General features: G+C 38.9%; 7 protein-coding genes and 1 pseudogene across 11 annotated transcripts; 1 reads left to right on the forward strand and 7 right to left on the reverse strand.

Annotated features, from left to right (window-relative positions):
- Positions 1–316: 316 nt before the first annotated feature.
- LOC110178381 (uncharacterized) lies at positions 317–1,393 on the reverse strand. The gene is made up of 3 exons (XM_020945518.2): positions 1,189–1,393; positions 801–1,124; positions 317–744 (listed from the first exon to the last, which is right to left on the reverse strand). Exons 1-3 carry the CDS (start codon positions 1,270–1,272, stop codon positions 565–567), a joined length of 588 nt encoding a protein of 195 aa, XP_020801177.2. The 5' UTR covers positions 1,273–1,393; the 3' UTR covers positions 317–564.
- Positions 1,394–1,654: 261 nt separating this feature from the next.
- Positions 1,655–2,586, reverse strand: Cpr49Ag (Cuticular protein 49Ag). The gene is made up of 2 exons (XM_020945490.2): positions 2,345–2,586; positions 1,655–2,105 (listed from the first exon to the last, which is right to left on the reverse strand). Exons 1-2 carry the CDS (start codon positions 2,509–2,511, stop codon positions 1,868–1,870), a joined length of 405 nt encoding a protein of 134 aa, XP_020801149.1. The 5' UTR covers positions 2,512–2,586; the 3' UTR covers positions 1,655–1,867.
- A 1,782-nt stretch (positions 2,587–4,368) lies between these two features.
- Cpr49Af (Cuticular protein 49Af) lies at positions 4,369–4,997 on the reverse strand. The gene is made up of 2 exons (XM_020945517.2): positions 4,885–4,997; positions 4,369–4,719 (listed from the first exon to the last, which is right to left on the reverse strand). The coding sequence occupies exons 1-2, from the start codon at positions 4,995–4,997 to the stop codon at positions 4,452–4,454; spliced, it is 381 nt and encodes a 126-aa protein (XP_020801176.2). The 3' UTR covers positions 4,369–4,451.
- A 3,030-nt stretch (positions 4,998–8,027) lies between these two features.
- Positions 8,028–11,128, reverse strand: Cpr49Ae (Cuticular protein 49Ae). The gene is made up of 3 exons (XM_020945278.2): positions 11,013–11,128; positions 9,672–9,799; positions 8,028–8,889 (listed from the first exon to the last, which is right to left on the reverse strand). The coding sequence occupies exons 1-3, from the start codon at positions 11,019–11,021 to the stop codon at positions 8,622–8,624; spliced, it is 405 nt and encodes a 134-aa protein (XP_020800937.1). The 5' UTR covers positions 11,022–11,128; the 3' UTR covers positions 8,028–8,621.
- Positions 11,129–12,169: 1,041 nt separating this feature from the next.
- On the forward strand, positions 12,170–26,563 carry LOC110178228 (uncharacterized). 2 transcript variants are annotated; one of them, XM_086827648.1, is made up of 4 exons: positions 12,170–12,363; positions 24,592–25,687; positions 25,743–26,157; positions 26,394–26,563. In XM_086827648.1, exons 2-4 carry the CDS (start codon positions 25,673–25,675, stop codon positions 26,462–26,464), a joined length of 501 nt encoding a protein of 166 aa, XP_086683774.1. In that variant the 5' UTR covers positions 12,170–12,363; positions 24,592–25,672; the 3' UTR covers positions 26,465–26,563. The 2 variants fall into 2 exon arrangements, with proteins under 2 accessions (XP_086683774.1, XP_020800936.2); XM_020945277.2 differs by lacking the exon at positions 12,170–12,363 and having other exon boundaries at positions 23,536–25,687.
- LOC110178379 (odorant receptor 49a pseudogene) lies at positions 14,188–17,813 on the reverse strand (annotated as a pseudogene). The gene has a single exon (XR_015270783.1). The product of XR_015270783.1 is annotated as an odorant receptor 49a pseudogene (transcript).
- LOC110178221 (uncharacterized) lies at positions 16,612–22,461 on the reverse strand. 3 transcript variants are annotated; one of them, XM_086827647.1, is made up of 4 exons: positions 21,726–22,461; positions 21,300–21,659; positions 19,723–21,248; positions 19,525–19,660 (listed from the first exon to the last, which is right to left on the reverse strand). In XM_086827647.1, the coding sequence occupies exons 1-4, from the start codon at positions 22,372–22,374 to the stop codon at positions 19,652–19,654; spliced, it is 2,544 nt and encodes an 847-aa protein (XP_086683773.1). In that variant the 5' UTR covers positions 22,375–22,461; the 3' UTR covers positions 19,525–19,651. The 3 variants fall into 3 exon arrangements, with proteins under 3 accessions (XP_020800922.2, XP_020800925.2, XP_086683773.1); XM_020945263.2 differs by having other exon boundaries at positions 16,612–21,248; XM_020945266.2 differs by lacking the exon at positions 21,726–22,461 and having other exon boundaries at positions 16,612–21,246; positions 21,300–21,480.
- Or49a (Odorant receptor 49a) lies at positions 22,363–23,937 on the reverse strand. The gene is made up of 4 exons (XM_020945267.2): positions 23,126–23,937; positions 22,809–23,010; positions 22,601–22,756; positions 22,363–22,543 (listed from the first exon to the last, which is right to left on the reverse strand). The coding sequence occupies exons 1-4, from the start codon at positions 23,935–23,937 to the stop codon at positions 22,487–22,489; spliced, it is 1,227 nt and encodes a 408-aa protein (XP_020800926.2). The 3' UTR covers positions 22,363–22,486.
- Positions 26,564–27,180: the final 617 nt, after the last annotated feature.

Below are 27,180 nucleotides of genomic sequence, written 5' to 3' on the forward strand. Positions count from 1 at the left end.
CTCTCGATCAGACGCGGGACAACTAAATTTCTCTATTTGCGGGCATTGCCATTCATTCATTGATTCGAGTTGTATACAAATTTGAGTGATTACAAATCAGTAGCATAATTGACTTTGAAACAGTTTAAGTTTTCCACTCTTTAAACTTTTAATTGAGCGTAACAATTTATTGGAAAAATAGCATGGCAACAAAATTCCAAGAGATAAATAGATAACAAACTTTGAAACAGTTTAAGTTTTCCACTCTTTAAACTTTAAATTTAGCGTAACAATTTATTGGAAAAATAGCATGGCAACAAAATTCGGAGAGATAAATAGATAACAAAAGCGATTTAGTTTATTGCAAAAGTCTATGATTTTCCATTTACGATTATTTAAAGAGTCTGCCTCAAAGTATGCTTATATTTTAGTGTTCATATTGTGTTAAATATGTAGAAAAGGTGTGTAAAATATAATAATAAACAATTTTAGTACTTAACACAAAATAAATTAAAAAAACTATCAAGGGAAAAATATTTTTAAAAATACAAAAATATCTACCAAAGCCAAGATATAATGTATATATTACAAATATTTCTTCTTCCTAGCATTTACTTTGGCGATCTCAAAGAGATGTCCTTTCAGTGTGATGTTTAAGCCATGTGCCACCTTGGGAATAAAAAAGTCCAAGTTTACAAAAAAGGGCGATTCGGTTAACATGGGCGGTAGATCGGTGACTGTCATGTTTTTCGATTCAAATTTTCCCTATAAAATATATAATTAATAACAAATATATATTTGTTCTTGAATATAATTAATACCTTTGGGAAGGGACACTTCCAATCCTTGGCATTGCTATTTCTAGCCACGGTGTTAACCATCAGATCGATTAGCATTTTTCGTTTACGTTCCCGTAGGACTTTGCACACATCAAAGGTTATATCAAATATCTGGGTTATGACCTTCTTGGCATTGGGTATGGCGACCCTAAGGGAGCCACTGAAGGTGCTCAGCTTTTGCATTATGGTAACCGAGGCCTCCATGCTACGGTTATGAGGCGGCAGGATACGGCAGTATGTGTTGGCAAAGTAACTGGGATTGCCCACACAATCCATTTGCTTCATCTCGATGAAGTAGCCCAGGTTCTTGGTCATTATATATAAATATTTAAATATGTTTTCTATAGTTTTTTCTAAGAGGACTACTCACAGGAATCAGCTTGGCTGCATCGACAGGATGTAAGTGCAGCAGACTGCTCCAGGCTATTAGGCTCCATATCAAAGTGCTCCACATTCCGGCGTCTCAATTGATGAACTGAATCTGAGCTGATTCCATGAGTCGATGACGATATGCCACAAAACCACAGCTAATGGGAGTTTAATAGAGTAATTAAACGCTGCCACTTTCCATATATTCTGGTATGCGCCATTGAGTTGGTTAAACAATACACGAAACCATATCCGAATCTCGTACTCCCCATCAATGTCATTTGGAGCCAAGTGCGATAATGTAAATAAATCCAGCGGTTGGCTCATGATCACCAGCTTTGGCATCATCACATCTTTGGTATCATCTCATCTCCACTTGGTGTTAACCGACAGCGTGAAGGGCAATTTGGTAATGTAATGTTATAGGCCACGCGAGGCTGAGAAGTAAGTTCAGTTCAGTTAAGTTGTCGTTTTCATTATCGTTTCCAATATTTATTTCTCTCTTTGCAGGCATATGTGTGTGTGTATTGTGTGTGTGGTTGTGTTTGCTTAAGACTAACTACGGACTGTAGACATTTCAATTTCGTATGGCATTCAGGCAGTGCATAATACTTTCAAGCGAAATATTATTATTATTGATTATCTTGGGAGGGACTACTACTGTTTATGGGAACTAGAGCTTATTGCGGTGCCACCGGCAGATGATCGCCTTCGGGCTGGAAACCATTCTCATCGGCCACGTAGCGCAGAGTGATGATATTGCCATCGGGATCACTGTAGCTGTAGGAGCCTGTCTGGACCAGGACCAGTTCCTCATGCTCCTCCACAACCTGACCATCGGAGGTCTCTGACTTGGGCACAATGATCTTCTTCAGATAGCCAATGTTCTCCACACGTATTCCGTTTGAGGTCTCGTAGCTAAGATATAAATAATTTATACAAGTTCAATGAGGTTTACTTTATGATATAAAAAACATAAATTATATATTTATGGAATATTATTTAATTGAAAAAGTTTCTTCTTAAAAAAGGATTTGTTATACTGAAGTTAAGATGTTTCTGTTAGAATAAGAAGATCTTTTAGACTATATTAAGGTCTAATATTTTCTATATTTTATATTAAACACACCTCTATTATCTATGTGATTAAAACTCACCTGCTGTTGAAGCTTCCATCGGCATTGTTCACATTATCCTGCTTGACAATGGTGGCAGCTGTGGTCGTAGTTGTGGCACTAGGAGCTCCTGCCCTTTGGTCCTGTGGCCTGGCCAAGACATAGCTGAGCAGCAGGGCGGAGCAGACTAGGAAGGCTAACTTGTACATGGCTTAATCCTGGGGTGTGACTGGGTGTGGGTAGTGGTATCCAGCGGGTTAGCGAGCAAACTGTTGACTGCCCCAACCAGGCCCGGGCCTTTTATAGTCCGAAGAAGCTTCGGGCTTACCGCGATCATCGCCATTACGATGGGCGCACTAGATAAGCTGCGAAGTACTCGCAGAAATTACGAGCAGCGCCCGTCGCCGGCTTTTCGGTCTCGGTCACAGTTTCGGACTCAGATTCAGACTCAGAGTTGGTTTTATTGCCGCGCGATGAGTAAACATCAAAAAGAGATGAAGATGAAGCGACGATGTCAGCAGGTGACAGCAGATGTCCACTCTTTGGCCCCTCTCCTCGCATTCCGCATATCACGGATCCCAGATCTTGGCAGGCTACGTGATTTGTCTGAACAGAATATCATTATTCTTCTGAGGGGCGAGAGATTGGTTCCGTTGAAACCGCGGCCAGTTCCTGGGGATTCCGTTAAGGATTTAATTTGAGGTGAGGGAGTGCTGGAAACTCTTGGGAAGTTACAGAAAATTATTCGGAATTTCACACCTAAACTAAACTCTACCCAAAACACATCTCTAAGAAGCTCTTTCATATGAATAAGATTAAAAAAAGAGCCATATACCACAGACTTCTCTTAAAACTCTTATTAAGAATTTATATAAATTTAATTAGATACCAAACATAAAAACTATATACACAAGCAATAAACACTGTACTTCCAGAATATACCAAATATTCCCCTAAAATTCCTATAGCAACTGCAAAATAAAAAGAATATCGCCAACATTTGCATTGCCATCACGTTTCAATTATGGAAATATTTACGCCGAAAAAAACCTAACGGTGAACACTGAAAACAAAGAGGCCATAAAAAATGTAGAGTATTGTGGGCCATAAATCGAATTGATAACACCGCGAACATTGTCTAGCTTCTATAGCCATATGACTGAAGGGCTATATGCTGCGAATATTAACCACAATTGTGTCATAGAGACGGCTAATGGTCAATGAACTTGGTTGGGCTAACAAAGAAATGGCCAAAAAAGACATAACCACCGATCCGATGCATATCTGATTAATTTTTGGAAAAGACTGACAATTTCTCTTGGCTCATTCCCGGAATTACAAATGTTCTCAGCTGGTTTCGATCGAAATTATATTAACATATTAGTGTAAATTAAAAACGAGCAAAACAAAAAACAGAAATCACACTTTCGGTTTCTGTTTCTGGTCTGAACCTTACATAATCCCTATTGATTTTGTTGATTTTGTTCTAATAGCTAAAGATATGGCAAGATACATATATGTATATCTCGACTGAAGCTGAGTGCGGATACGGCCTTGAGATTTTCGCCACTCTGCTTGGGGCTTCAATTGCTTATTTAACAATTTAGCTTTCAATTAGTAATTGTTTAGCGAGATTGCCAGCAGAGCCAAAAACTGCTAAGTAAGGCAAATTTAACACACATTTTGGCATGGCACACAAAAGTCAGAGATTTTTTTGCAGAGGGGTTTTTGCCAAGAGCTACTGAGAAAAGTCTCTTCTAACTACGCACCTGTCTTAAGTTCAAATCTGAGTTAATCTATTTGAACTTATTGGCTTCCGGTTATCTAAGAGTTTCTTTTGCTTTGGAATAAGTATTTTAATTAGTATCTATATGGGTATACTGCCTTTAATGACTAGCAAATCTTCTATAATTTCAAGCAAAAAGATTATGTATGTTAAACTCGGCTTTAAAGTTCCACTAATAAAACGCATTATTTCATCTTATAATAAAAAATATTGTATTCTCATCGTTTCATTAACCATTTTCCTGCCTTCACTTCCGGTTACCCCCAGACTTCCTCTTTCGTTTGTGTAACATTTGTGTTTTTCTTTAATTTTTCTCAGTTCTTTTGGTTCAAATCACATTTGTGCTTATATCTCGTTACTTATTCAGTGTTTCTTCACTGGTGGAGTATAGGGATGCAGACGGATGTACTCCAGGGCCTTGAGTACGGACTCGGGGGTAGGCGGTGGTGTAGGCAAATGGGCACCCACGGGCTGGTAACCATTCTCATCCGCCGTGTAGGACACCACATAGGTTTCACCATCGTCACCAACGAAGGAGTACTTGCCATGGACAGCCTCGCCATTGTGATCGGCATTCACGGACTTCAGGACACCATCCTGGGTGGCCTTGGAGCCATCCTTGAGCTCGTAACTGCAGAGAAATTTTATTTATTAAATGAGATCTTTTTTCAGCCAGGAGAAGTTAGATATGATAAATATTTCAGTGATATTAAGTACCTAGCTTAATTATTTAAAAGATCAAAATAATCATTTACAATAATTAGGCCTCTTAATCCTCCATTTCCTTGAGACTTACTGATAATGGTATTTTCCATTGTACTCCACATTGGACTCCTGGGAAATCGGTTCATAGTCCACCGTTGCCGTAGCAGCAACCACAAAGAAAGTAATCAGCAGTAGGAACTTCATTTTCGGGACTTTAAAATTCGATCTCTTTTTCTCTTTTGATCAATATACAAATATATAAATATCCGGGTAAACAATCCAAGCTGGTGTCTCGACGTGACTGGCGATCCCCATCGGTAAACAAAGACTCTTATATAGGCAACGACAAATTAGCAAAGCGAGAATTCCTGTACCAAAATAAAATATTTAACATGAAATTAAAATGTGGCCAATAAATAATATTGAACTTGTTTCGCCTAGTGTTTCGTTCCTCGTTGGCCTTTCGAAAATGGGTGTGAAATTTGGTGCAGACGACTTCAACTTTGGCTGCCTCCACACCACACCACATCACACACATTGTTTTCCAAAATAAAATAAATAAATAATAATAATGTTGTGGCGATGGCGATGGTGACTTCCATGGGCCCGGCTCGGCCTCAGTCCGATTCTGGTTCTCGGCTCGGAACCACATTTTTGCCTGCGTCTGGCCACTTTGCATAAAATGAATCTATCAACTCTCGCCTTGATGTGCAAAACCGGGTGAAACAATAAAAGCGCACGTTATTTTTGGACAGAATCTATGAATAAACAGCGAATGAAGCGCCAAGATTATTCGATTCCCATGTAAACCATATCCTCAATGTGTGTGCATCTGGTCAACGGGTTTTGTGCATTCATTAACTCTTTTTTTTTTAAGCCGCTGTCATCGCAGCTATTTGAGGAATTGTGTATATAGATTTATGACTGTGACAGAAGTTTTAAGGTTTAAAATGAGCACATAATCTGAGAGATAATCGCCGTTTTTAATGGAAATTTTCACAATTTATTGACTATTTCTTGACCCTTGCTGGGTATTTCAATTTAAGTCAGTCAAGGAGTCATTTCCGACCATACAAACCATATATATTCTTGATATATTTAATTTTTTTTTTAATTTTATATTGAGTATGCAGATTTATTAATGCAATCAAAAGTAGCTCAGAACAGCTTTCCAAAATTAAATTTAAAATTTTTTGGCTAAGTTATGAGTTTTTGAAAATTTAATTTGTCGAACAAAGTTATAATAAACCAAGAAAGGACGCTAATTTCGGCACGCCGAAGTTTGTATATCATTGCAGACCGAAATTCGATCACTAGGAATTAATACAATATAAATTATATATATATGTTAAAAAACAATAAAGTAATGCCTGCATTTTCCTCTACATCAAACGATCGTTTGTATGGCAGCTATATGATAAAAGAGTCCGATTTTCATAACATTGTACACAAAATTCTAGATTAATATATAATGGCTAATTACCAAATTTGATGAAAATCTGTTGAAAACTGGGAACTGTTACAAAAGTTGAAAGTCATTGTTTATTAGTGTTCAAAGTTAGTAACTGAACATACATTCTTACTGGTCATCGATACTTACTGATCATATTTACTTGCTGATCATAGATACTTACTGTTTGGAGTTACTTGCTGTTCAGAGTTACTTAAGGTTCATTGATACTTAGTGGTCAGAGTTACTTACTGCTCGTAGTTACTTATTGTTTATAGTTAAATTAAATATCAGCTCGCTGCTCCTCTCTGTCTCTCCCCCTCTCACTCTATGTTAATCGCTCTATGTTAATCGCTCTATGTTAATCCCTAGAGGCAACTGCTTCTCTCCCATGCACTCACACTCACTTTCTCTGCTCTTCTCTGCTCTGCTCTTCTCTGCTCTGCTCTTCTCTGCTCTGCTCTTCTCTGCTCTGCTCGGGGACTATAAATAGAGGCGCTGAGGTCGCGCGCGCCTCAGTCTGTCCTAGGGGTACCTAGTGTTAACATCAATAGTGATAGTGCAAGTGATCAGCCTTCGACTTCAAAAATATGACGTGGCCAATGAAACACATCTGGATGACTAGGAAGAAGCTTACTTTGGATGAAGTCACCTAATCTTGGTCACTACACTGAATGGAAGTAAACAATGACGTGTCCTTTACTGCGGTAAGTCTTAACCATGACATTTATATTATGTATGAAAAAGCTATTGGTGGTATCAGATCTAGTAGACCATATAATCCTATTTATTTTCTTATATATAATATATATAATAATATAAATATAATATATATAATAATAAAGCTTTGAATCAAATTAGATAAATATATGTTAAAAATTGTAAAAGTTGTCATTGTTTTTCTAATATTTTCCGAGCGTTCCTATGGCAGCTATATGATATAGTCGTCCGATCTGGCCCGTTCCGACTAACATAAGAGTGAATACTAACTGCAAAGTTTCATTGAGATACCTTCAAAACTAAAAGAACAAGTTTGCGTAGAAACGAACAGACGGACGGACGGACGGACAGAATACATATACTTTATATGGTCGGAGATGACTTCTTCACTGCGTTTCAAACTTCTGACTGAAATTATAATTCCCTGCAAGGGTATAAAAATAGTTATATATATGAAACATTTAAAGCAAAGTTATGATCGATGTCCAATTTGATCTTATAATTAAATTGCCAAATTTGTTTTTTTAGTGAAATAACTTATCTTTATAAACTTCTAAACTATTCTCATTTAAGACACACATGGCGTATACTTTATTTAAGGGTTTTCACGTTAAGTATACGCCATGTATACTAGATTTATCTTATAACATTTTAATTTTATTTAGAAGCTTATAACACTGTGAAGGAGTCATTTCTGACCCCATAAATCATATATATTTGTAATCAGCATCAACAGGCGAATCGTTCTAGACACGTAGGAAAGATATTAAATTTTTGACAATTTTTTAAAATTTTTATAAGAGGTTACATCGTTAGAATTGTCAAAAATTGGAAAAATTCTTTAATTTTTTTACATTTAAAACAAAGTATGCAGATTTATTATCCTAATAAAAACTTGCATGGGTCAGCTTTCCGAATTGAATTTAATGCATTTTTGACCAAGTTATGTATTTCCAAAGTTGGCTTCCTTTCTTTGTATATTAAGGTTTATATTTAATGAAAATCTAATACTTTCCCTGTGATCCGTGATCCTCTTAAGATTAATCATAAAATAAAACCAATTATTTACTTTTCGAAAGAATCTTTAATTCTTTATTTGCAGCTAAGGCTAAAGAATATTTTCGTAGTTCTTCACAAGAGTCTAGATCGATGATTAACATCATTGATTAGACTACGCGTGTAAATGTTTCTAATTTACAGACTATTTACACAATGTTTGCTGTGGATAATATTCCTGTATATTATTTAAGTAATTTCTTGTTTGTTAGTTATTATTTTTTTTTAACATTTTCTTTGTTCATTTCATTGATAAATCGACGATATCACATGAGTCCGAAAATGGCAAAGTTCCGGCGACTAAAAGATCTGAAGAAATTCGTGTGGAAGAAAGCAAGAAAGCAGACGTATATAGCATAGAAGTGTATTGTGTTATGTTGTCCCTCAAATCCGTTTGAGTTTTGTGTTCTTCAGTCAGTGGATTTGGCCGAGGAGCCTCCTCCTCCGGCCCGTGGCTTGTGTCTTATGTGTGATTGTCTAGGGATCGGGATCAGGGCTGGGGGATCTGCAGCAGCAGCAGCGCAGCATCTTCATCAGAATCGGGGGTCAGAATCGAGTGTTGGTCCAGGTACAAGTCGGGGCTACCTCAAGCTACCTCATCCTTAACGACGCTTGGCTGGGGGCAGGCTGAGCAGATAGTCGAGCGCCTTCTGGATCGCTGGTGGGATTGGTGGCGGCGTGGGCAGATGATCACCCTGCGGCTGGAAGCCATTCTCATCATCGGCAGAGTAGTTCAGTGTGATTAGGTTGCCCTCGGGCGAGGTGTAGGTGAATGATCCACGGGCAATAATCACATCACTGCTGTCCGGCGAGCTGGCTTTCTTCAGGGTTCCCGTCTCCTCGGCCTTGATGCCGTTGGCCGTCTCGTAGCTGCAGTCGAATAAATCACAAATTAAAGATATTGTCAAAGGGTTTAACCAAATTCACCTTGGAATCTTGCGAAAAAATATAATAAAATTGCGGTTTTGTGCGTCACCCGACGACGACTGGCGCCGGGCGCTTCGTATAAATATTCAATTATCTGCTTAACTTTTAGCCTTTCTGTACAGACTTCTATGCGAAAATGGTTCATTAATCCACATTTCGTTAGCTTCATTAGCATAAACCACTGGGATCTTGAATATATTATTTTTATAAGCTGGTTTTGTGTGAAAGAAAGGAGAGCTCGGGCTTAGCTAAAAGAGACTTTACCACATATAGAAAACCCAATCATGAATCATGATTACTTTTTGGAAGTCGAGTTTGTAGTTGTTTTAAAAATTATTGTGCCGCAAAGTATACTATTAATTAAAGGGGTTTATACACAAACCGATATTTATTGCTATATAACTATGGTTTTATGAGCACAACTTTTAAATACAATTAGAGTTTTATAGTCTTGAGATGACAATTAAAGGTTGAAGTTCAATTGATGAGCTAATGAGATCATTAACACGTTCTTTTTAAGCTATAATATCACAGCTGTCAATCACTATGCTTAGAGGTATTTGTAAATGACTTTGAGGCAAAGATTAATGTATTTAGTGTCTTAATTATTCAATTAAGTTAATTGTACTATATTTTCTTATGTTGATCTATTAATGACCCTCTTTTACACCTTAAAGTCTTACCATATCTATAGTAGTAACAGTTGTGATATTGCTCATACTCACGCATAATTATAGGATCCATCCGGCTCAATGTTGGACTCCTGACTGATGATGGCTATCGGCTCATCCGCCTTCTGGGGAGCAGCTTGGCAGCAGCTCAGCAGCGCGATGGCCAGCAGACACAGAGCGAACTGTCCAAGGGAAAAGCATAAATGCAATTGAAAACGATAGGGAAAACGAAATGGAAAACGCAATGGGCTATGCAAATGTTAAGTGAGTTAGTAAACATCTTGAGATCGTGCCCGATGCCCATTATGCAACACCCGCGTGCCCGAGAGCTGAACGCCGCCGAGAGATTTATTGCCTTTGCTATTTTATTTGCTGTTCTCACATACCGAGCTCTTTAGACACCTTTTGAGGTCGGCAAATAGCTGCCAATTAAATATTTTCCACATTTCCACACACCGACTCAATTAACTTGTACACAAAAAAAACACAGAAATAGCATGACAATCGCAGGGCGTGGCGCTCGTCTTCGGTTTAATTTTTTTAGCAACCTCCGAGTGGGTTTCGTTTTCATTTTCTAACTTGGATTTGGACTCCAATTTCGTGCCTGAACTTTTCAACCAGATGGACAGCTGCCAAATGGTGGACATGGACATGGATGTGGACTAACTGTGACCTTTGCATGGCTAACAGCGCTCGCATCTGTGGCCGTTAATTGCCTTTGGCTTTTGATCTCTTCAAAAGGCACGCTCTTGGAATCGTTGGCTTCGCACCCGCCTCATAATTGCGGAAGATTTACCTGAACCGAAAAGCTTAAAAAACAAGCCCACAAAAGGGATACGGAGCCGCTATAAATGCCTCACCTTAGGTGATTGATTTACGAGCATGTTGGATGCTGGAGATTTTACTACCTCAGCCTCTCTGGTCATGTAGATATTTTATGGAGGTTAGCTGGCTGATCGGAATGTTAATATATTTATGAACTTAAACTGGGTTTCCTTTTTTTAATTTTTAAGAAAAATTATATGGACTATAACATGGGCTAATTATTCCAAATATGCTTAAAGGAATACCATTTTTAGATTATTTAAAACCAAGAACCTAGGTCTGGTACGGTAAACTTTTTAAAGAAATATTTAAATTAAGTATCTATCAAAAACCAGCGAGTCCTGCTTTAAAAATAACACTTCTACAACTTCTATTTAATAATTTAAAATCGAAAAAACTACACAACATTCCTCGCTTTCTTTAGAGACCTAAAAAATCTGCATTTTCTCAAGCCCTTTGCTAGTCTTCACATTTTTTCACATTATATCATAGGATATCCTTTTTATCCTAGGATAACTTTTTTGTCACTTTTTGTGTAATAAATCACTTGGTTTCCTTTGAACCACTTACGTTCTTCATCTTTGTTGGATGCACTGAAGGGATGTGGTTATCCAAAGGCTGAGTTATCCTTTCAACTGGGCGCCTGTTGGAGCTGTTAATTGAACGAGCGTTTTTTATTTAATGATGCCCAATGCCGGCAGGTGAGTCTATTTATACGAAAATTGCATTGGCGAGGCTGCAAACAATTCAGTTTCAGTTGGCAAAGCGTCTCGCACACACAGTTGCAAATAAAATAAGAAAAAAAGGCATCCAAAGATGCAAAAGCTACGACACGACGACAACGAAACTAAAAAACAACTAAAAACGACAACAACGACAGACAAACTAACTAACTGAGGGGGTGGCAGGCGGCGGGCGGTGACGATGCTATCCGCTGAAAGAGAGAAGAAACTAACTAAACTAACCAACTAAAAGTAAAGATCCAACGCCTAGGTCTCTGCTTGGAAAGAGCAGCAGAGGCTCAGCTGTTCTGGGCCAAGAAAATACAACGAAAAGAACTAACTTGGTACTAAGTACGCTTAATTTATGCAATTGTTGCAGGTTTTCTTTGGCAGAGCGAATACAGACATTTAAATATATGGGCTAGTAATTGCATCAGCCAGCGGAAATAGTTACACGGTGATTAAAGTTTATACTTAATGGTTATTAACTAGTGTTGAAGAGTATAACTGAAAGTGGAACAGTCTATTTTTAAGCGAAGATTTTATATATAAAATATATATAAAATTATATATAATTAACAGAACAATAAATTTCGATTTGATTGAAATCGGACGACTATATCATAAAGCTGCCAAAAAACCGATCGTTAAATGTAGAGGAAAATGCAAAACTCTGAATGTAAATCTCTTAAATTAATACTTAGTGAATGTAGTGAAAGTAGGCATTCTTCGTTGTTTTTTAACATAAAAATATAAATAATATAAAATAATAATGTTTTAATTAATAATGATCGAATTGCTATTTTAAATAGTAAACAAACTACTGCTTACGTGTCTCTAACTCTCTATGTCGAGCTCTCTATGTGTAACTCCATAGCTCTCGGTTTCTCGCTCTCTTTTCCTCTCAATTTCTCCCTCCAGAAATCGCTTTCTCTACCGCTCTCACTTTCTCTGCTCTCTTTGCTGGAGGACTATAAATACAGGTGCTGCCATAGCGCTGACCTCATTCTGTCCGCTGGGAGGCTGCTGTTTACATCTCTGGTGATAAGTGATTGTGAAAGTGATAGTGATAACCCTCCGACCCCAAAAATAAGACGTGGCCTATGGAATACAACTGGATGACTCGCTCGCTTGGATGATTCAGCAAGAATATAACTCTTCACTGGAAGGAATTGAGCCATGACGTGTCCTCTACTCCGGTAAGTCTTAAGGATGACAATTTTATCATGAATATAAATAGATGCTATAGGAGGACTTATAGAACCCATTTCTTAGTTGTACTCTAAAGTGACACAGCAATTTGTATCATGAATACTCAGCCTAACTTAATTATAAATTATTTACGAGTATAACTATAGTTTCACTGACTTTTGTGCCAACTTTTGCTATATTAGTATACATTTGAAGGGTATTATGATTTCAGTCTGAAGCTTGAAATGCAGTGAAGGAGTCATTTCCGACCCCATAACCCCCATATTCTTGATCAAAATTTACAGCCGAATCTATATAATCATGTTTGGTCAAAAAATACATTTTTGAAAATTTTTTGAAATTTAAAATATTTATAAGTGGTTAAAATTGTCAAAAATTGACAAAAAATTAAATTTGTTTAATTTTAAAATTGGGTATGCAGATTTAAAAAGCTAATAAAAACTAGCATCGAAAAGCTTTCCGAATAGAAATTAATGATTTTTTCCCTTAGTTATGAATTTTTTAAACTTTTTTTTTTATTAAATTTTGGCATTTTAAGCTTAGTTAAGATCGATTTCGGATTCGATATTATAATTTAATTGTCAAACTTGTTTTTTAACTGAAACTATTTATTTTTGTGAATTTTTAAGTTTTTCTCCCTTAAGACACACATGGCGTATACTTAATTTACGGGTGTTCATGTTAAGTATACGCCATGTATGCTAGAGATATCTTAAATCGAAGATCTATTTTATACCATTTCAGGGTGTTATAATTTTAGTCAGAAGCCTTAAACGTATTGAAAAAGACATTTCCGACCCTATATATCCTGTACATTCTTGATCAGCTTGAAGAGCCGAATCGATCTGGTCATGTCTGGTGAAAAATTTTTTTTTTCGAAATTTGAAAATTTTTTTTAAGGGGTTACATCGTTAAAATTGTCAAAAATTGATAAAAAATTTAGTTTTCTAAATTATATAATTAAGTATGCAGATTTGTTAACCTTTTAAAAACTAGCAGAGAAAAGCTATCAGAATTGAAATTAATGCATTTTTGGCTTAATTATGATATTTGACAAACCTGGATTTACTCAAAATATTGACATATAAAAATATGGATTTAATATAATTATAAAACACATATGACGTTTGCAAATTAAGAATAATGCATCTTTGGCTTAGTTATGTCCGGTTTAACATTTGAACCCATTTTCCGATGGGTAATTTTAAGGGTATACACACATCAGCTTCTCAAACGTAGCTTCTTCTCTATATGGAAATTGTATATATTTTGTAAGCAATGATTAATTTAGGGCTTTCACGAAATGTTTTTAGGCTAATAAAGTAAGCAGAAATCAAATACTTAAGTGATCTATATCAACACGGGTTTTCTTATGTACATATGTAAATACTTCAAGAATCATTGAACAGTAAGGCATATTTTATGTATTGTATAATTATTTAATTTATTATTTATTAAAGATCGATAAAAACGCCCATTTTTTAATGGAAATGAAAATGATAATGAAGGTACCCATCATGGCCGGCGGCGTTGCCACCTGACTCGAAATGGGGCAGACCCATTGCTTTGTGTTTTTATTTTTTTTTTGGGAGGCTGAACCATTGCCTTTAAATTCGCTGCCATTAATCGGCAATCGCAATCAAAGTCAGGCAGCCAGGTAAACTCAGGTGAGGCTGAGGTACCAAAGAAACCCAAGCCCATGGGCAGAGGCAGAGCCGGAGACAGAGACAGAGACAGAGGCAGAGGCAGACCTCAAACTGAAGCCGTGCACGGGGTCAAAATGCCAGAAATTGCTAAACGCCAGCGAGTTCTTTGTTGCTGTTGTTGGTGGTGTTATTGTCGTCGCTGCCAAAGTGTAGGCGCGTCTAATGAATGGCTTTGGGCCAGCAGATGGGGCCAGACTTTGGCTTTGGCTTTTTAAAGCACATCCACCCCTCCACCTATCCACCAGAGCCAACTTTAACTGCAACTCCGACACAGACGGCGACAGAATTTCGTGACAAGATTGTCCCAAAGATTGTGGCCATATTGTATTGTTATTGTCTTTGGCAACCAGAAAATCCGAGAATCGGAAAAGCCAAAGGAAAACCAACCAACAAAAAAAAATAAAAATAAGAGTCATATATGAAGTACGAGTTCAGACAATTGGCCAAGTTAGTTAAAGGCGAAACCAAAGTCTGCTTTTATTAGTTCGTTCACTCGCAGTAATTATGAAGACACTCGACAGCAATAATTTAATATTTATCGTACTACTTTTTAATGTGTTTATTTAAGTTTATTAAGCAGCTAACCAAGATTTATGCTCTCGGTTAAAGCCATGCCAAGCATTTCCCATTTGGGCCTTTTGGCGGAACCTTGAGGTGATACGCATGGCTTGGCCGATTACAGAGCGAAATGTCAGTTGGCTATCCACCAGTCTGGGCCATATGTATGTGGTATGTATATGGTGTATATATCTAATATTCTGGTTGCCCAACCTGTTCTCGCCCGCTGTCCACTGTGAAGGTCGCGGCGTGTTCTTTACGGCTTACAGCGTAATTTGTTTTAGAGACGTTTCGAGTAGCGTCTGCAATTTGATACCCAGCAGGGAGCAGGCAGAGGGTGGGCATGATGGAACCGAGTTGGAGGTGACCACTTTTGGGAGACGTTTTGAGGATTTACGGTGGCTAGACAATTATATTGGTTGTATAATGGCTTAAGAGCTCAGAAATTCAGCAACTAATTAAGAAACAATTTATAATTATTATTTAAAGAAACTTACAACTAGCTAGCATACTTAAATAAAATTTCCCAAAAGGTAATAAAGTGTTGGACATTCGTAAAATATCTTGCAACATTATCTAAAGGTAAAGAAAACAATTTGTTCCTGAAAGATGTAAGCTGCTGTGCTCATTTATTAAAAACCTACATACAAGAAACTAACTATTATAATTCTACAAATTTTCCCAGAAGACATATATTTTTAAGACCTATTTCCTTATGCCCAAAAATAAAGATATATAAATTAAACAATTAACTCATGGCTCTTACCAAATAGATTCATTAAAGCAAACTTGTTTAGATTTATGCAAATTCCCACACTTAAAAGCCTGGTTACTTAAAAGATTTTCCGAAATAATCGCTTGCCAAGAGCGGCCAAAAGTGTTTTCGAGCTCAAGATCAAAAGTTAATAGCCAAAAGACAACTCCCCACAGATCGTAAGCGTCACCGTCTGGGTCTTCGTAAATCGTAAATCGCAAATCGCAAATCGCTTGATTTATCTGTTGCGTAAGAACCGCCTTTGGTCCAGTCTGGCATACTTTGCGACGCGGGGCAACGTTAATGCTAATGTCAATGCAGGCATAAATAAATAATTGCACAAAGCCGCCACCAATAACCAATAGCAGAAGCCACCGATGGACGGACCAGTTGCGGCGGTTAAATGTCAGTGGTTCTGGTCAAGTCGTCGCGATCCCAGCTTCTGCGCTTTTGCTTGGACAGTTTGGGCTTGGAGTGGGACTTAAAGCCGCTTCATGGTCAAGGATGCACTTGGCTGACCAACTCTGCTCCGCTTCTGCTTTGGCCTGAACTGGTTCACTGGTCAGGGAAGTTAACTGGAGCGCATCGTGTTCATGAATCATCAAGACGCGATCAAGGTTAGCAGCAGCAGCAGCAACATTACACCAGATGCTAATCCGTCTCGGTATCTCTGGGCTCAGTTTGTGAGTATTAATGGGTTTTATGCAAATCGACAGACATCCAAAATGGCAGAGGAATCGATCTGAAGCACGTGGGCGTTGTTGATTACCTCTCATGGCTAATTAATGCAAATCGCGGCCAAGAAATTTGATATGCGGGAGTGGGCAACATGAGCAACTCCCCTTGCAATTGAATATGTCAAGTGTTTAAACTTCACGCTTTACCTTTAAGGCCTCTAATGCCTGTATATAATTAGATAATGAAGAAAAATAAATTCAAGTACTTGCCTTCATATTTATTAACAGCATAAAATGAGGTATAACTAAACCGTGAAATTGCACTGCTCTGACTTATAAAAATATTTTTATTACGAATTGAAAACCACGAAGTTACTCCTTTAATTCTTTCCCATACTTTGCCTTAAAACAGCAAAAAATCTATAGGTAATGGTCATCAACTATTCAAATGTAGTGTTAGCTTTCTTTTCAATTTTTTCACAAAATCAACTTACAGTCTTGAAGGTGTCAAAGGATATAATGACTACACGAGAGGCTGATATTTCCGAAGGACGTTGCGCCTTGGCCATTATAAGCATAATTAATTTTCTATAACGCACGGAACCCTCATACCATTTCTGATCATAGGCAGCCACAGCGATGCTGGTGCTCTGTAAATTACATTATAATATACAACTCCTAAGAATCATGCAAACTTTACAAAATCAATCAGATTTTGGCCATGGGAGCTGACCATATAGAAGAGGCCAACCACACTGAAGAAGACCGTCATGTAGGACATTCCCTCCATATTGAAACCCTCGACGACCGTGTAGAAGGCAATGCAGCAGAGCAAGCTGGCGGTTGTGAACAGATTGGAGGCCAATAGGAGACCAAAAATCTGATCGACTTCATCATGCAAACTGTAAAAAGAGTTATATATTAATAGGAAGCCATATAATACCCTGTAATGCTTCTCACTTCAAAATATGCTGATGACGCTTCACAAATCGTGAAAGCAAAGCGCAATCATCTTCTTCCCTCTCCCTATGCGGGGTATAAGCTGCTAAAATCTTGGCTAGGTGGCCAAAGTGCATACATATCTGACTGGAGGCACATATCATCCAGAGGTCAGTGCCCAGAGTGAAGTTAACTATGAAATGGCTGTAGGTAAAGTCCACGAAATAGGCAAAAACATAGCCCCAAGGCGAATCGGATCTGAAGCTTAGTTGAGTGGGAAATATCCTCAAATAGGGAAAGTCCTTTTTTACCACAAAGTGAGCGATGCAGGATTGCAGAAGCGGAGTTACCATCATCAGGGCCATCACAAAGTAGTAGAAGGAAAGTACAAATCGCGTTGTTCGAGATAGATAATACCTGTTGACCTCGTAATCCTCTTGCTGCTTAGCATCAACAGGATACAGATCCTTAAGTTGATCATTTAGAGACCGCAACCTCTTTCGGTATTTCACAAACGCAGCAAACTTGACCTCGGCACTAAACATGTAAAAGAAATGTAGAGCATGTCTCATCAGCTTCGACTCACTGTGTTCCCACTGCAGGAATCTTAGGGTCACATAGAAGGCGGCATAAAAATTGCTGACAATGCACAGGATGAAGTATCCTTGCAGGATAAAATAAGGCCACTTTGGAGCTGTTGTATCCAAAATATCGTAGCCCAAAGACTTGAAAAGCATATGGGACATGTAGTTGAAGTCCTCGTAGGTACGAAGCTTTTCCTTTTTCTTGTTTCCTTCAGCCATTTCCAACTATTTAAATCAGTTAATGAAAACTAAAAAGAAATCTTCAAGTTCTAACTGGTTTTATAGGCTTCAAACAGGAAGTGTGCTTGTACATAATTTATGTTATAATTGCTTTTCGTTTAGGTGTCCAACCATCATTATTTATTGGTCACTTAACTTGAGGGCGTCGAAAAATTGAGTACAATGAATAAGTAATGGATATCAGTCCTATTAAAGTAGCCTGAAAAGTTTAGAATTGAAGCGTAATACTCAAAAGCAACTAAAGATCTTTATTTTTATTATTATTTATATTTATACAATAGGGATGGTATATCTTTGACTAACTCACATGCTTCCCTATGAGTTTAAATATAAGCTGAAAGCCAGCATCCGCGGCTGTAACACAGATCACTAGAGCTATCATTTCTTTGTAGCTAAGAAACATTTCGCGGTCGAGCTGAAGGGACTCTATGGTGGTATTCCGAAAATAGATGGCGCAGCACGTGTAGACAAGGATGAGCTTGCTAACGAAAACACAAAATCGCTTGGCCCGGGAGAGGCTTTGGAAGTGACTGTTTTCCCTCCAGCTTCCAGTCATCGGCTGCCACAGTAACCAGTTGATGAAAAGCATCTCCAAGTGGAGTCTGAAGCGCCTACACCAGGTCTCAAGCGAGAGGATATCACCCCATCGGAATAAGTGTGGAGATTGCAGGATCAGTACCTTGTCGGTAATCCATTGTCTGACAATAAAGATCTGCGTCTCGCGGGTCTGAATGTCATTCACCGCGATGCTTCGCAGAAACCAACTGGGATATCGTCCGGCGTTGTCATGGTAGATCATCAATTTGGTGGGTATTCGAATCTCCCTCGATCGCAGCCACACATTGAACGTTGAATTTCGCGTGAAGTAGCTACGATCCGGATCCTGCCGCACCCTCACCTTTCGCTTTGTTTGGTCTGTAGTTAGTAATACTAAGGTTATGGAGGCTGTGGTCAGACTGTTTACCCGTCCGCCGGTGTTGAACTTTATCAAAAAATCATGGAGCTCATCATCCTTGACGTCGTCGTCGTCGGCCATTCGAATGAATACGGTCTTGGCGGGAGGATCATTCCTGTAGCGAAATAGCCAATACATGACGAGTAGAAGAAATATGATTAGTGCCAAGTATATATAAATAATTTTCTTATTTAAGCGAGGCTTCGTGAATGTACCGACTGAAACCCTTATGGGAGGTGTGTAGTACACGTAACTCGTATAAGTTCCCAGGACAGCGCAGGCGCATTGCAACTCCTTGGTCACATTGATGTCCATAATGGGGACACAGCCGCTGTGGGTCCATACCTGCTCGTCACGTGGAAGGCTATATATCCACGATGCACACGAGCGGACCTGAAAGGCAATGGTATATGCCGCCGGACCGCCGGGTAGAGGTGTGTTTGGACTGTTCCTAATGGGGATATTGGACCACACACGCAACGCCATGTAGGCACGTTTCGGTTGACGACAGTTGTTCCGTAACAGAAGTGTCTTGTTTGTGGTCAACGCTGGCACACCACACCAGGAGTCGGATATCTCCCGCCATAATGGCTTTATCTCGAGCTTCAGCTTGACTTGCAGTTTGTGGGTGCTTTTTATGAAATGTACGGCCATCACGGTCTGCTCGTCCAGCATGATTCGATATAATCGCACGGCTTGTAGTGATTTAAGCCGTCCATGCCTTATAATACGGATGTACTTTCCGGCATGAATCTCTTGTGGAGCATTCCGGGTCACAGCTCCGAACTGTCTCCAGTGGCTGTCCATTAGGGATCTGTCATTCGGTGCTCTCATGGAGGGAATAGTCATATTCACACTATACTTAAGATAACTATTCACGAGGTTAATCTCATTGTTAAACGTATTCTTCTCTTTTTTCCTGAAAATTCTCACCGATAGCATACGAGAAGTCGGCCTTTTCTCATCTGGATACCACCAGTTTAGAGTCCGCTGAATGGAGACCAATTTGAAACAGATGTCCGGGTTTTGGTCGCCCAATATTTCCTTAAAAAGGTCCTTTGTAAGCAGCACTCTATGCAAACTATCGGTTGTATTGACTAACAGTGCACCCTTTGGTAGACCTTTAAGGCACTGAACCTGCAATGCAACCTTGGGCGGTGGTCCCCTCTCCTTAAACTGTGTCATCTTGGGTCGAAAGACTTTCATTAAACTTTTTAAACGATCCGTTTCAAAAGTATAATTTATCCAATTCCATGGCATAGTTCTCGTTGCTGACATTTCCGAATATAGCTTATCCACAAGGTTCTGGTCCAGGGATCCGCGAAAGAGGGCCTGCTGATACCGATCGTAAATGGAGGCCGGAGGTCGGGGAATTTTCTCAGCGATTTCGTGCATTAATTGATAGACCTTTTGGCAGGCCAGAGTTATATATAAAAATGGAAGCTGGGTCATATCCATGGCCTCCTCGTTGCTGATTACCTCTTGGAAGTTATCGGTCAGTTTTCTAACTACCATGATTAGCAAGGCTTGGGTTTTTGGATTGGAGGTGGGTAAACGATGAGCTAATGTCTGGGTTAAGTTTGCCAGTTTGCTGAGGGAACTTCGAGTGTATGGCTGTATATCCCTGAAGCCATTTAGTAGAGTAATTCCAGATTCGGGGAGACTGATGCGTAAGGCTATAGCATTTACGACCTGCAAATAGCTCGAGATTTGTCTCTCTTCCAAGAGCCTGAGAATACTGTTCGGCGGACTGATCAAATATTGCTGCAAAGCCGTCGGATGAGTCGGTATTCCCACCAGAGGAGCCACCTTGACTTTTATCCACCTGGAGTGGCAAGCAAAGAGGGCATCGCAGACCAGGACATGCAGGAAATTCGTGGCGGGCAAGCGAATCTTGCAGCCGCAATCCAGACAACTCTCGATAAGTACTGCCCCAACGTAGTACCAATATTCAATTGGTTGGTTCTCGGTGACAAACTCCTGGCAACATGGCACAAAGGGGGTGATAGCCTCTTGTCCTTCCCTGGGACTCATCGAACACTTTCCTCCGGTGGGTCCAGTGTTCCTAACCAGGGTTTTAATATCTCTGCCATAACGTCCATCTTCCGCTAACATCGACAGCTTAATCTGGGTGCTGTTGGTCTCCGCCCGGATATGTATTGTTATTTCCTTGCTGCTGAACATCTTCTGGCCATCTATGGACCATCGGCGAACTGCATTCACTGTTCCACAGTTGGCACATATTCCCATCAGATGGACTTGGGAATTCGGAGTGTAGAAGTCCCTCCTGCAATTCTTTAGACATTTGATTTTCACATGAAGTACCCTGCGAGCAACAATGGTGACATTTTGATATATTTGCGATGATATCTTTGGATTGTGATCCCTGGATACTTGCAATTGAAAGACGTATGTAAATCCTTTCTTAAGGGTATTCGCAGGGATACTAAAGGCAGCCTCTAAAAAAAACTAAGCTATAATGTATCCACCATTTAGGAGGAATATCTCACCCGACGATATGTTGTCGCGACAAAAGTGATTATCTTTATCATCGTGTGACTCGCAGTTCCAAAGATATTTAGAAAACTGTTTTTCCGCAGGACTCCTCGAGAAATCGTAACTCATGGACCCATTCATCCAAAGTATATCTTTATAGCTGAATCTCCTATGTCTACCTCCAGAAATCACAGCTTCCACGTGCCCCATTTCGACTTTTAGGTAACATCGAGCTGCGTAAGTTGAACCTTCCACCCTTCTCTCGACTTGTAAAAGATAAAAGTCCCTCAACAGATCCTGAGAGGATTGAAATCTCCAGGAGTATTGTCGTACTTTGAGGAGTGGTCGATCCGTGGAATATGATGCAAACTGTGCTGTGAAAATAAGGTTAAGGAAAAGAGAAGGTGAGTTAGTAAACTTGAACTAAGGGCATAACTCACTCAACCCCGCAGCATCCCTGAGACTCCAATTATAAACTCCTCCATCAATCGTCAGATTGCACTTCTCTAGAAATATTGCCCTCACATAGAAACCCCTTGTAATCAGTATCTTTCGAGGAGGTTCCGGCAAAGAACACTCGGGTATGGATAGTTGTGGAGCGCAAGGCAGCGGAAGATTTACTTTAATCTCAACCATTTCCTTGACTTCCTGTTCCTTGGAAAGCCACTCTGAACGGCCAAGTAAAGTGAGAAACTTATCGCTTGCCGTCCAAAATATTCCAATTAAATTTGTCCAGAATCCCTCTTCATAGTGCCATTTATCTGGCCTTTTTCTAATTCCCAGCACTGAAAGCTCTTTGCTGAGAGATGAGGTTCTTTTCCATTTGGGTGGCATCTTTCCAGACTCATTTCCAACCTCGAAGAAGGCCAACAAATAGGTGGGAGTACTTAGACTCACTGTGATTGTGGTCTTGATTGGTAGCACCTTCATGCTTATGACGATGGGTGTGGGTGTTCCGTAGGGCACCTGTTCGTTACAATAAACCGTCATGCTGGCTTTTTCCAGTTCGTTAGCTTCGGCAGACTGCAGAGTTGAATAAATTGACAGACAGAACAGAATCAATAACTTTCGATCTATACGCAGCAGCATATATAGCCATTTTCATTAAGTTAAATGACATTAAACGCTAAGTAGGGTTATATTTAATATAATGCTTTTATTGGATCTGACATAATCTATGTTTCTACCACTCTGCAATATTCTACTTTCCCACAGTTTGACGCATGACCGCAAAGAATCGATATGTAATAGACATTGACTAAAATATAAAATTAAAATAATTACTGAGAATTCTTTACAACATTTTCATTTTTACCGTTTTGAAAGTATCAAAGGAAATTATATATAAACCCCTGGCTGATATTTCCGCTGGACGCTGGGCCCGAGCGATCACAAAGACCAGATCTTTTCTGTATCTCAGGCCGCCTTCATACCATTTGTGTTCATAGGCAGCCACAGCTATATTTGTACTCTAATAAATAAAATATATAAAATATATAAATAAATTTGTTTATTGTATTTACCAAATCAATTAACATTTGACCATAGGAGCTGACCACGTAGAACTGGGCTGCCACACTGCCAAATAGCATTAAATAGGAGATGCCCTCCTTATTTAGGCCTTGCACAACAGTGTAAAAAGCCATACAGCAGAGGACACTGGCAGTGGTAAAAAGGTTCGAGGCCAATAAAAGTCCAAATATACGATTCAAGTCCTTGTGTAAGCTGTTAAAAGAAATGAATTAGCATATAGAAGTATCTAAAGGTTATAGATAAGGATATAAATCTAGGAAAATAACTTGCATTTTAAGAGGATTATAAAGCACACTTAAGAACCCACCTGAGTATAACTTGATGTCTCCTCACCACACTGGCTAAAAAATCGCAGTCCTGTTGTTCCCGTTCTAAACTTGGACGATATTCGGCAATTAACTTTGCCAAATGAGCAAAATGCATGGAAATTTGACTGGAGACACACATCATCCAGAGATCTGTGCCCAGGCTGACATTTACGATAAACTGACTGTAGGTTAAGTCTATCACATAGCCCAAGATATAACCCAGCGGGGTCTCCGTGTTAAAGCTGAGCTGCGTAGGAAATATCCTAAGATATAGAAACTCTGCCTTACCATACCGGATCAGGTACATAATGCACGACTGCAGGAGAGGACCCAGTGCCATGAATACCATCACAAAGTAGTAGAAATACAGGACATATCGAGTGGCTCGCGAGAGATAAAACCTATTGACATTGTACTCCTTTTGCTTGCCTTCATCGTGGGGATACAGATCTTTCAGTTGCTGGTTTAGCGATCGCAATTCTTTTCGATATTTCATAAAGGTTACGAACTTTATCTGGGCACTGAACATGTAGAAAAAGTGCAGAGCTTGTCGCATTATCTTCGAGGGACTTCCAGCCACAGATGTCCACTGCAGGATCCTGTAGGTCACAAAGGAGGCCTCATAGCAGTTGCTCACTATACACAGGAGGAAATAGCTGCGAAGGAGTAACTTTTGCCACAGGGGTTTGGGTGAGTCCATTAAATCGTAGCCCAGGGTCCTGAACATGGTACTGGCCATGAACGTGAAGTCCTCGTAGCTTCGTTTCCTTTCCATCTTTGGTTTCTTGGTACTCTTCCTCCAACAATTCATTCGAATTGCATCTAAACTACAAACTGCTTTCTGGTCAAGGGTTTTATAGCCGTCAAACGACAAATATGGCCATAATTAGGGCCCCTGGTATATAGTAAATAATTTATGTTCTAATTGTTTTGTCATTCACGTGCTGAGTGGCTGTGACATGGCGAGTGTGAGAAACTGATTAATCATTTATTTGAATTCAGTTATCGATTTCTTATATAAGTTAAGACTCTAGACTTAATCCAACTTAACAACTTAACATGTAAGCCTATTGTCAATTTGGATACTTCTTTTTTAGGCTCTGCGCTAGAGAGATACAATGCTCGATGAATATTTAAATAGTCAAGTCCATATAAATTTGAAGCCAATTAATTAGACGACAAATATTCAGCGGCTCATTTATGCAAATGAGCTAATAAAGATCTTTTGTCCGTTTGGCCAGATCTTATTTAACGCATTCCGCGATGAGCCGCGACTCGTTGAATCTCGAAACCATAAAATATACGAATGGCCAATGTTTGGACATTTATAGTTCCAGTTGGAGAGCAGACTTAGGTTCTGTTCTGATTGCTTAGGCTTACTGATCGCAATTTGTTTTATTCTCAGCTCTGAATTCGAATTCAAATGCTAATTGGGGCCGTTAAGCTAATACTATTCTCATTTTAGGTGGGGAACTCGTTAAAGGTTCCCAATTAATAAAACCAAAACTGGCACGTGACTTTTGCTGACTAGTGTAGGCACACAATTACACAGCTATTGTTGCACCCGTTGACGGCTGTCAAATCGCACGCGAAATGTGAAGGCCGAACGCGGCGATGCAATCGAGATGAGGTTTCCCCTCCGCCGAGCCACCGGATCATCGCCATCCCCGAGAGCTTCAACTTCATTCATATTTATTCATGTGGCCGCATCTCAGTATACGGCATGAATGGGCACCGTATTCACCTCAATTTCCAATGGAAACAATAAATTATATGAGACGCAATGGAGCTGAGAGGTAGCCAGTTGAAGAGACAAACTAGGAAAATATATAAAAACATTTGTTGGGAAAATAAATGGAAAATGAAGTACTGGATATATAGCAAATACTTAAGAGATAAAGTAATTTATACAATTTATTAAATAATAGTAAAATTCAGAACTGAGTTCCGCCTCTTAACCTATTAAAAATAAATTGATTCACATGCCAACTTGCTTAAACAATACTCTGACATAATAACCCTTAATCCATACATATAGAAAGTCAATAAATATGTAAACTGTAATTTGTTAAAGTGATGTAATCCTTAGCAAATTAATCTATTAATTTATTCAGTGGCTTCTCGAATTTCACTACTGAATACAAAATATTTCCCCTATTGAAATTAGCATTTCCATCTTCATATAGTTAAACACGAATAAACACTTAACGCCCCCCAGCTGTGCTTTAGCAATTTTTTGCTTTTTTTGCCAATCGTTTTGTCGGCTCAAAGAGATGCTCTTAATTTTAATTATACAAACAAAGGCACGCGAATAATAATAAAGTCAATCTAAATTCTAAACGGAAACTGTTTGAGCCCCTGTCTCTGCCCCTAAAGTTTGACCAAATACAATGAATTTTATGGACCGAAATCCGATGCTTATGCAAAATGGTCTGGTTAGGATTCAGAGTTGGTTATAAAAGCGATCTGTGGCCAGCAGAAGCTGTTACAGTTCCGTCGGACAGATCAGCGCTGAAAGTCGCCAAAAATAAACGCAAAAAACCAAAATGTCTTTGAAGCTGGTAAATTAGAATGGACCGAGTGAGTGATGTGTGATCTAATCCCCTGAGATTTCAGTTCTCGTGCATCTTTGTGCTCGTCCTGGCCGCCATTGCCTGTGAGGGACAGACCCAGTCGAATCCCTACCTGAGGAATCCCTACTATCGAGATCTGTACTACCGCAATCGGGATTTGTACAACCTGAGACGCTACTACGATGGTTTCTACAAGAAATACAATCCCTACATTGTCGCCGCCCAGGCTAGGATTGTGGAGCAGAACAACGATGTGAACTATGGCGCTGGTACATACTCCTACAGCTATGAGACAGAGAATGGCATCCATGGGGAGGAGAAGGGCGTGCCCGTCAACATTGGCAACCAGGAGCAGGAGGAGCAAGTGGAGGGTGCCTATTCCTTCATTACGCCCGAGGGTCTTCGCGTGGGAGTCAAGTACCTGGCCGATGCCAATGGTTTCCGGCCAGTGATTACCTGTAAGTGTACAATGATATATCCATTTGATCTTTTTGAAATGAACTTTAATAAGGAAGATCTGAAATTTTTATGAGAGAAGAGCATAAGTAAAAGCAGATCTTAAAAAGACTTCATATACCTAGCTCCTATTGAATACTTTATTAACTTTTTCCTTAGTAACTTACTTAAGAAAAATTCTTTATTTTAATCAATTCTTCTTCTATATATTATACCAAATTATATATATTTCTTTCAGATGACGGCGTGAATTCCGCTTTTTATGCCAGCCAACCGGCTGCAGCTAACGTGGTCCATACCAAGCATTAAGATAATGCCAATACTGCTTTATACATATTTCTAGTTAGTTGTGTGACATATGGTTCAGCCTTCTTAATTTAATTTAAATAAATACCACAGAAATAAAAACAATGTTTTACTCGAGTGTTTCGATAAGATGAAGGCAGCCATTTTCTGTTTATTTTATTGATTATTGCCTATGAAGCTGCGAAATCAAGTTAACGCCTTAAAAGCTTTGCGGATTTTATGACAAGCTCAAAAGTGTGCTGCAAATATTGAAGTTAGTAAAGATAATAATATTTTTTATGAATAAATTAATTAATTGGAATTCTTTGAAGAAATGCATTAGAAGAGGAATGAAGAATACAATACTAATAATAAAGAATAAATAAAAATGTAACAACAAAATGGCATAATCACAATGGCTGTTTGTTTCCATTTGTGCTTTGTTTTTTTTGGGTTGGCTTGCGTTATGGAATTTTATAGTTAAAGTCCAGGAAACTATTTCTCAGGCTTGATAAAAAAAAACCCTTGCAGGTATAAAAGTTTACACTAAAAACTTAAAGAGTAACCACATATAGTATATATAGAATTATCAGATCAGTATATCTTGGCGTCTGTCTGTCTTTCTGAGACCTATTGAGTTTTCTAAAGCAATGCTCTCAACGAAGCCTTATTTCTGCTAAAAATAGTATCAAGATGCACTATATCTTAAATTAGCCAAAAGTACCCTTTTAAAACATCTT

Source organism: Drosophila serrata, unplaced genomic scaffold (assembly GCF_035046125.1).
Source record: "Drosophila serrata isolate PLE 108 unplaced genomic scaffold, ASM3504612v1 contig_184, whole genome shotgun sequence".
NCBI classification, from domain to species: domain Eukaryota; kingdom Metazoa; phylum Arthropoda; class Insecta; order Diptera; family Drosophilidae; genus Drosophila; species Drosophila serrata.

Excerpts from the sequence above, each read along its gene's own strand:
- LOC110178381 (XM_020945518.2), bottom strand. The coding sequence starts at position 1,272 with ATGTGGAGCACTTTGATATGGAGCCTAATAGCCTGGAGCAGTCTGCTG. Across the intron at positions 1,125-1,188 it reads ATGCAGCCAAGCTGATTCCT|AACCTGGGCTACTTCATCGA; the intron begins GTGAGTAGTCCT and ends ATAATGACCAAG. Across the intron at positions 745-800 it reads GGAAGTGTCCCTTCCCAAAG|GGAAAATTTGAATCGAAAAA; the intron begins GTATTAATTATA and ends TATATTTTATAG.
- Cpr49Af (XM_020945517.2), bottom strand. The coding sequence starts at position 4,997 with ATGAAGTTCCTACTGCTGATTACTTTCTTTGTGGTTGCTGCTACGGCA. Across the intron at positions 4,720-4,884 it reads AATGGAAAATACCATTATCA|TTACGAGCTCAAGGATGGCT; the intron begins GTAAGTCTCAAG and ends ATTTCTCTGCAG.
- Or49a (XM_020945267.2), bottom strand. The coding sequence starts at position 23,937 with ATGAATTGTTGGAGGAAGAGTACCAAGAAACCAAAGATGGAAAGGAAA. Across the intron at positions 23,011-23,125 it reads AGACATCAAGTTATACTCAG|CTTACACAAGGACTTGAATC; the intron begins GTGGGTTCTTAA and ends TTCTTTTAACAG. Across the intron at positions 22,544-22,600 it reads CCTTTGATACTTTCAAAACG|TCAATGTCTATTACATATCG; the intron begins GTAAAAATGAAA and ends TTTATATTTTAG.
- Cpr49Ag (XM_020945490.2), bottom strand. The coding sequence starts at position 2,511 with ATGTACAAGTTAGCCTTCCTAGTCTGCTCCGCCCTGCTGCTCAGCTAT. Across the intron at positions 2,106-2,344 it reads GATGGAAGCTTCAACAGCAG|CTACGAGACCTCAAACGGAA; the intron begins GTGAGTTTTAAT and ends TTTATATCTTAG.
- LOC110178221 (XM_020945263.2), bottom strand. The coding sequence starts at position 22,374 with ATGCTGCTGCGTATAGATCGAAAGTTATTGATTCTGTTCTGTCTGTCA. Across the intron at positions 21,660-21,725 it reads CAGGGATGCTGCGGGGTTGA|CACAGTTTGCATCATATTCC; the intron begins GTGAGTTATGCC and ends TTATTTTCACAG. Across the intron at positions 21,249-21,299 it reads TCGCGACAACATATCGTCGG|AGGCTGCCTTTAGTATCCCT; the intron begins GTGAGATATTCC and ends AGTTTTTTTTAG.
- Cpr49Ae (XM_020945278.2), bottom strand. Across the intron at positions 8,890-9,671 it reads GATGGATCCTATAATTATGC|CTACGAGACGGCCAACGGCA; the intron begins GTGAGTATGAGC and ends ATTCGACTGCAG.
- LOC110178228 (XM_086827648.1), top strand. Across the intron at positions 26,158-26,393 it reads TTTCCGGCCAGTGATTACCT|ATGACGGCGTGAATTCCGCT; the intron begins GTAAGTGTACAA and ends TATTTCTTTCAG.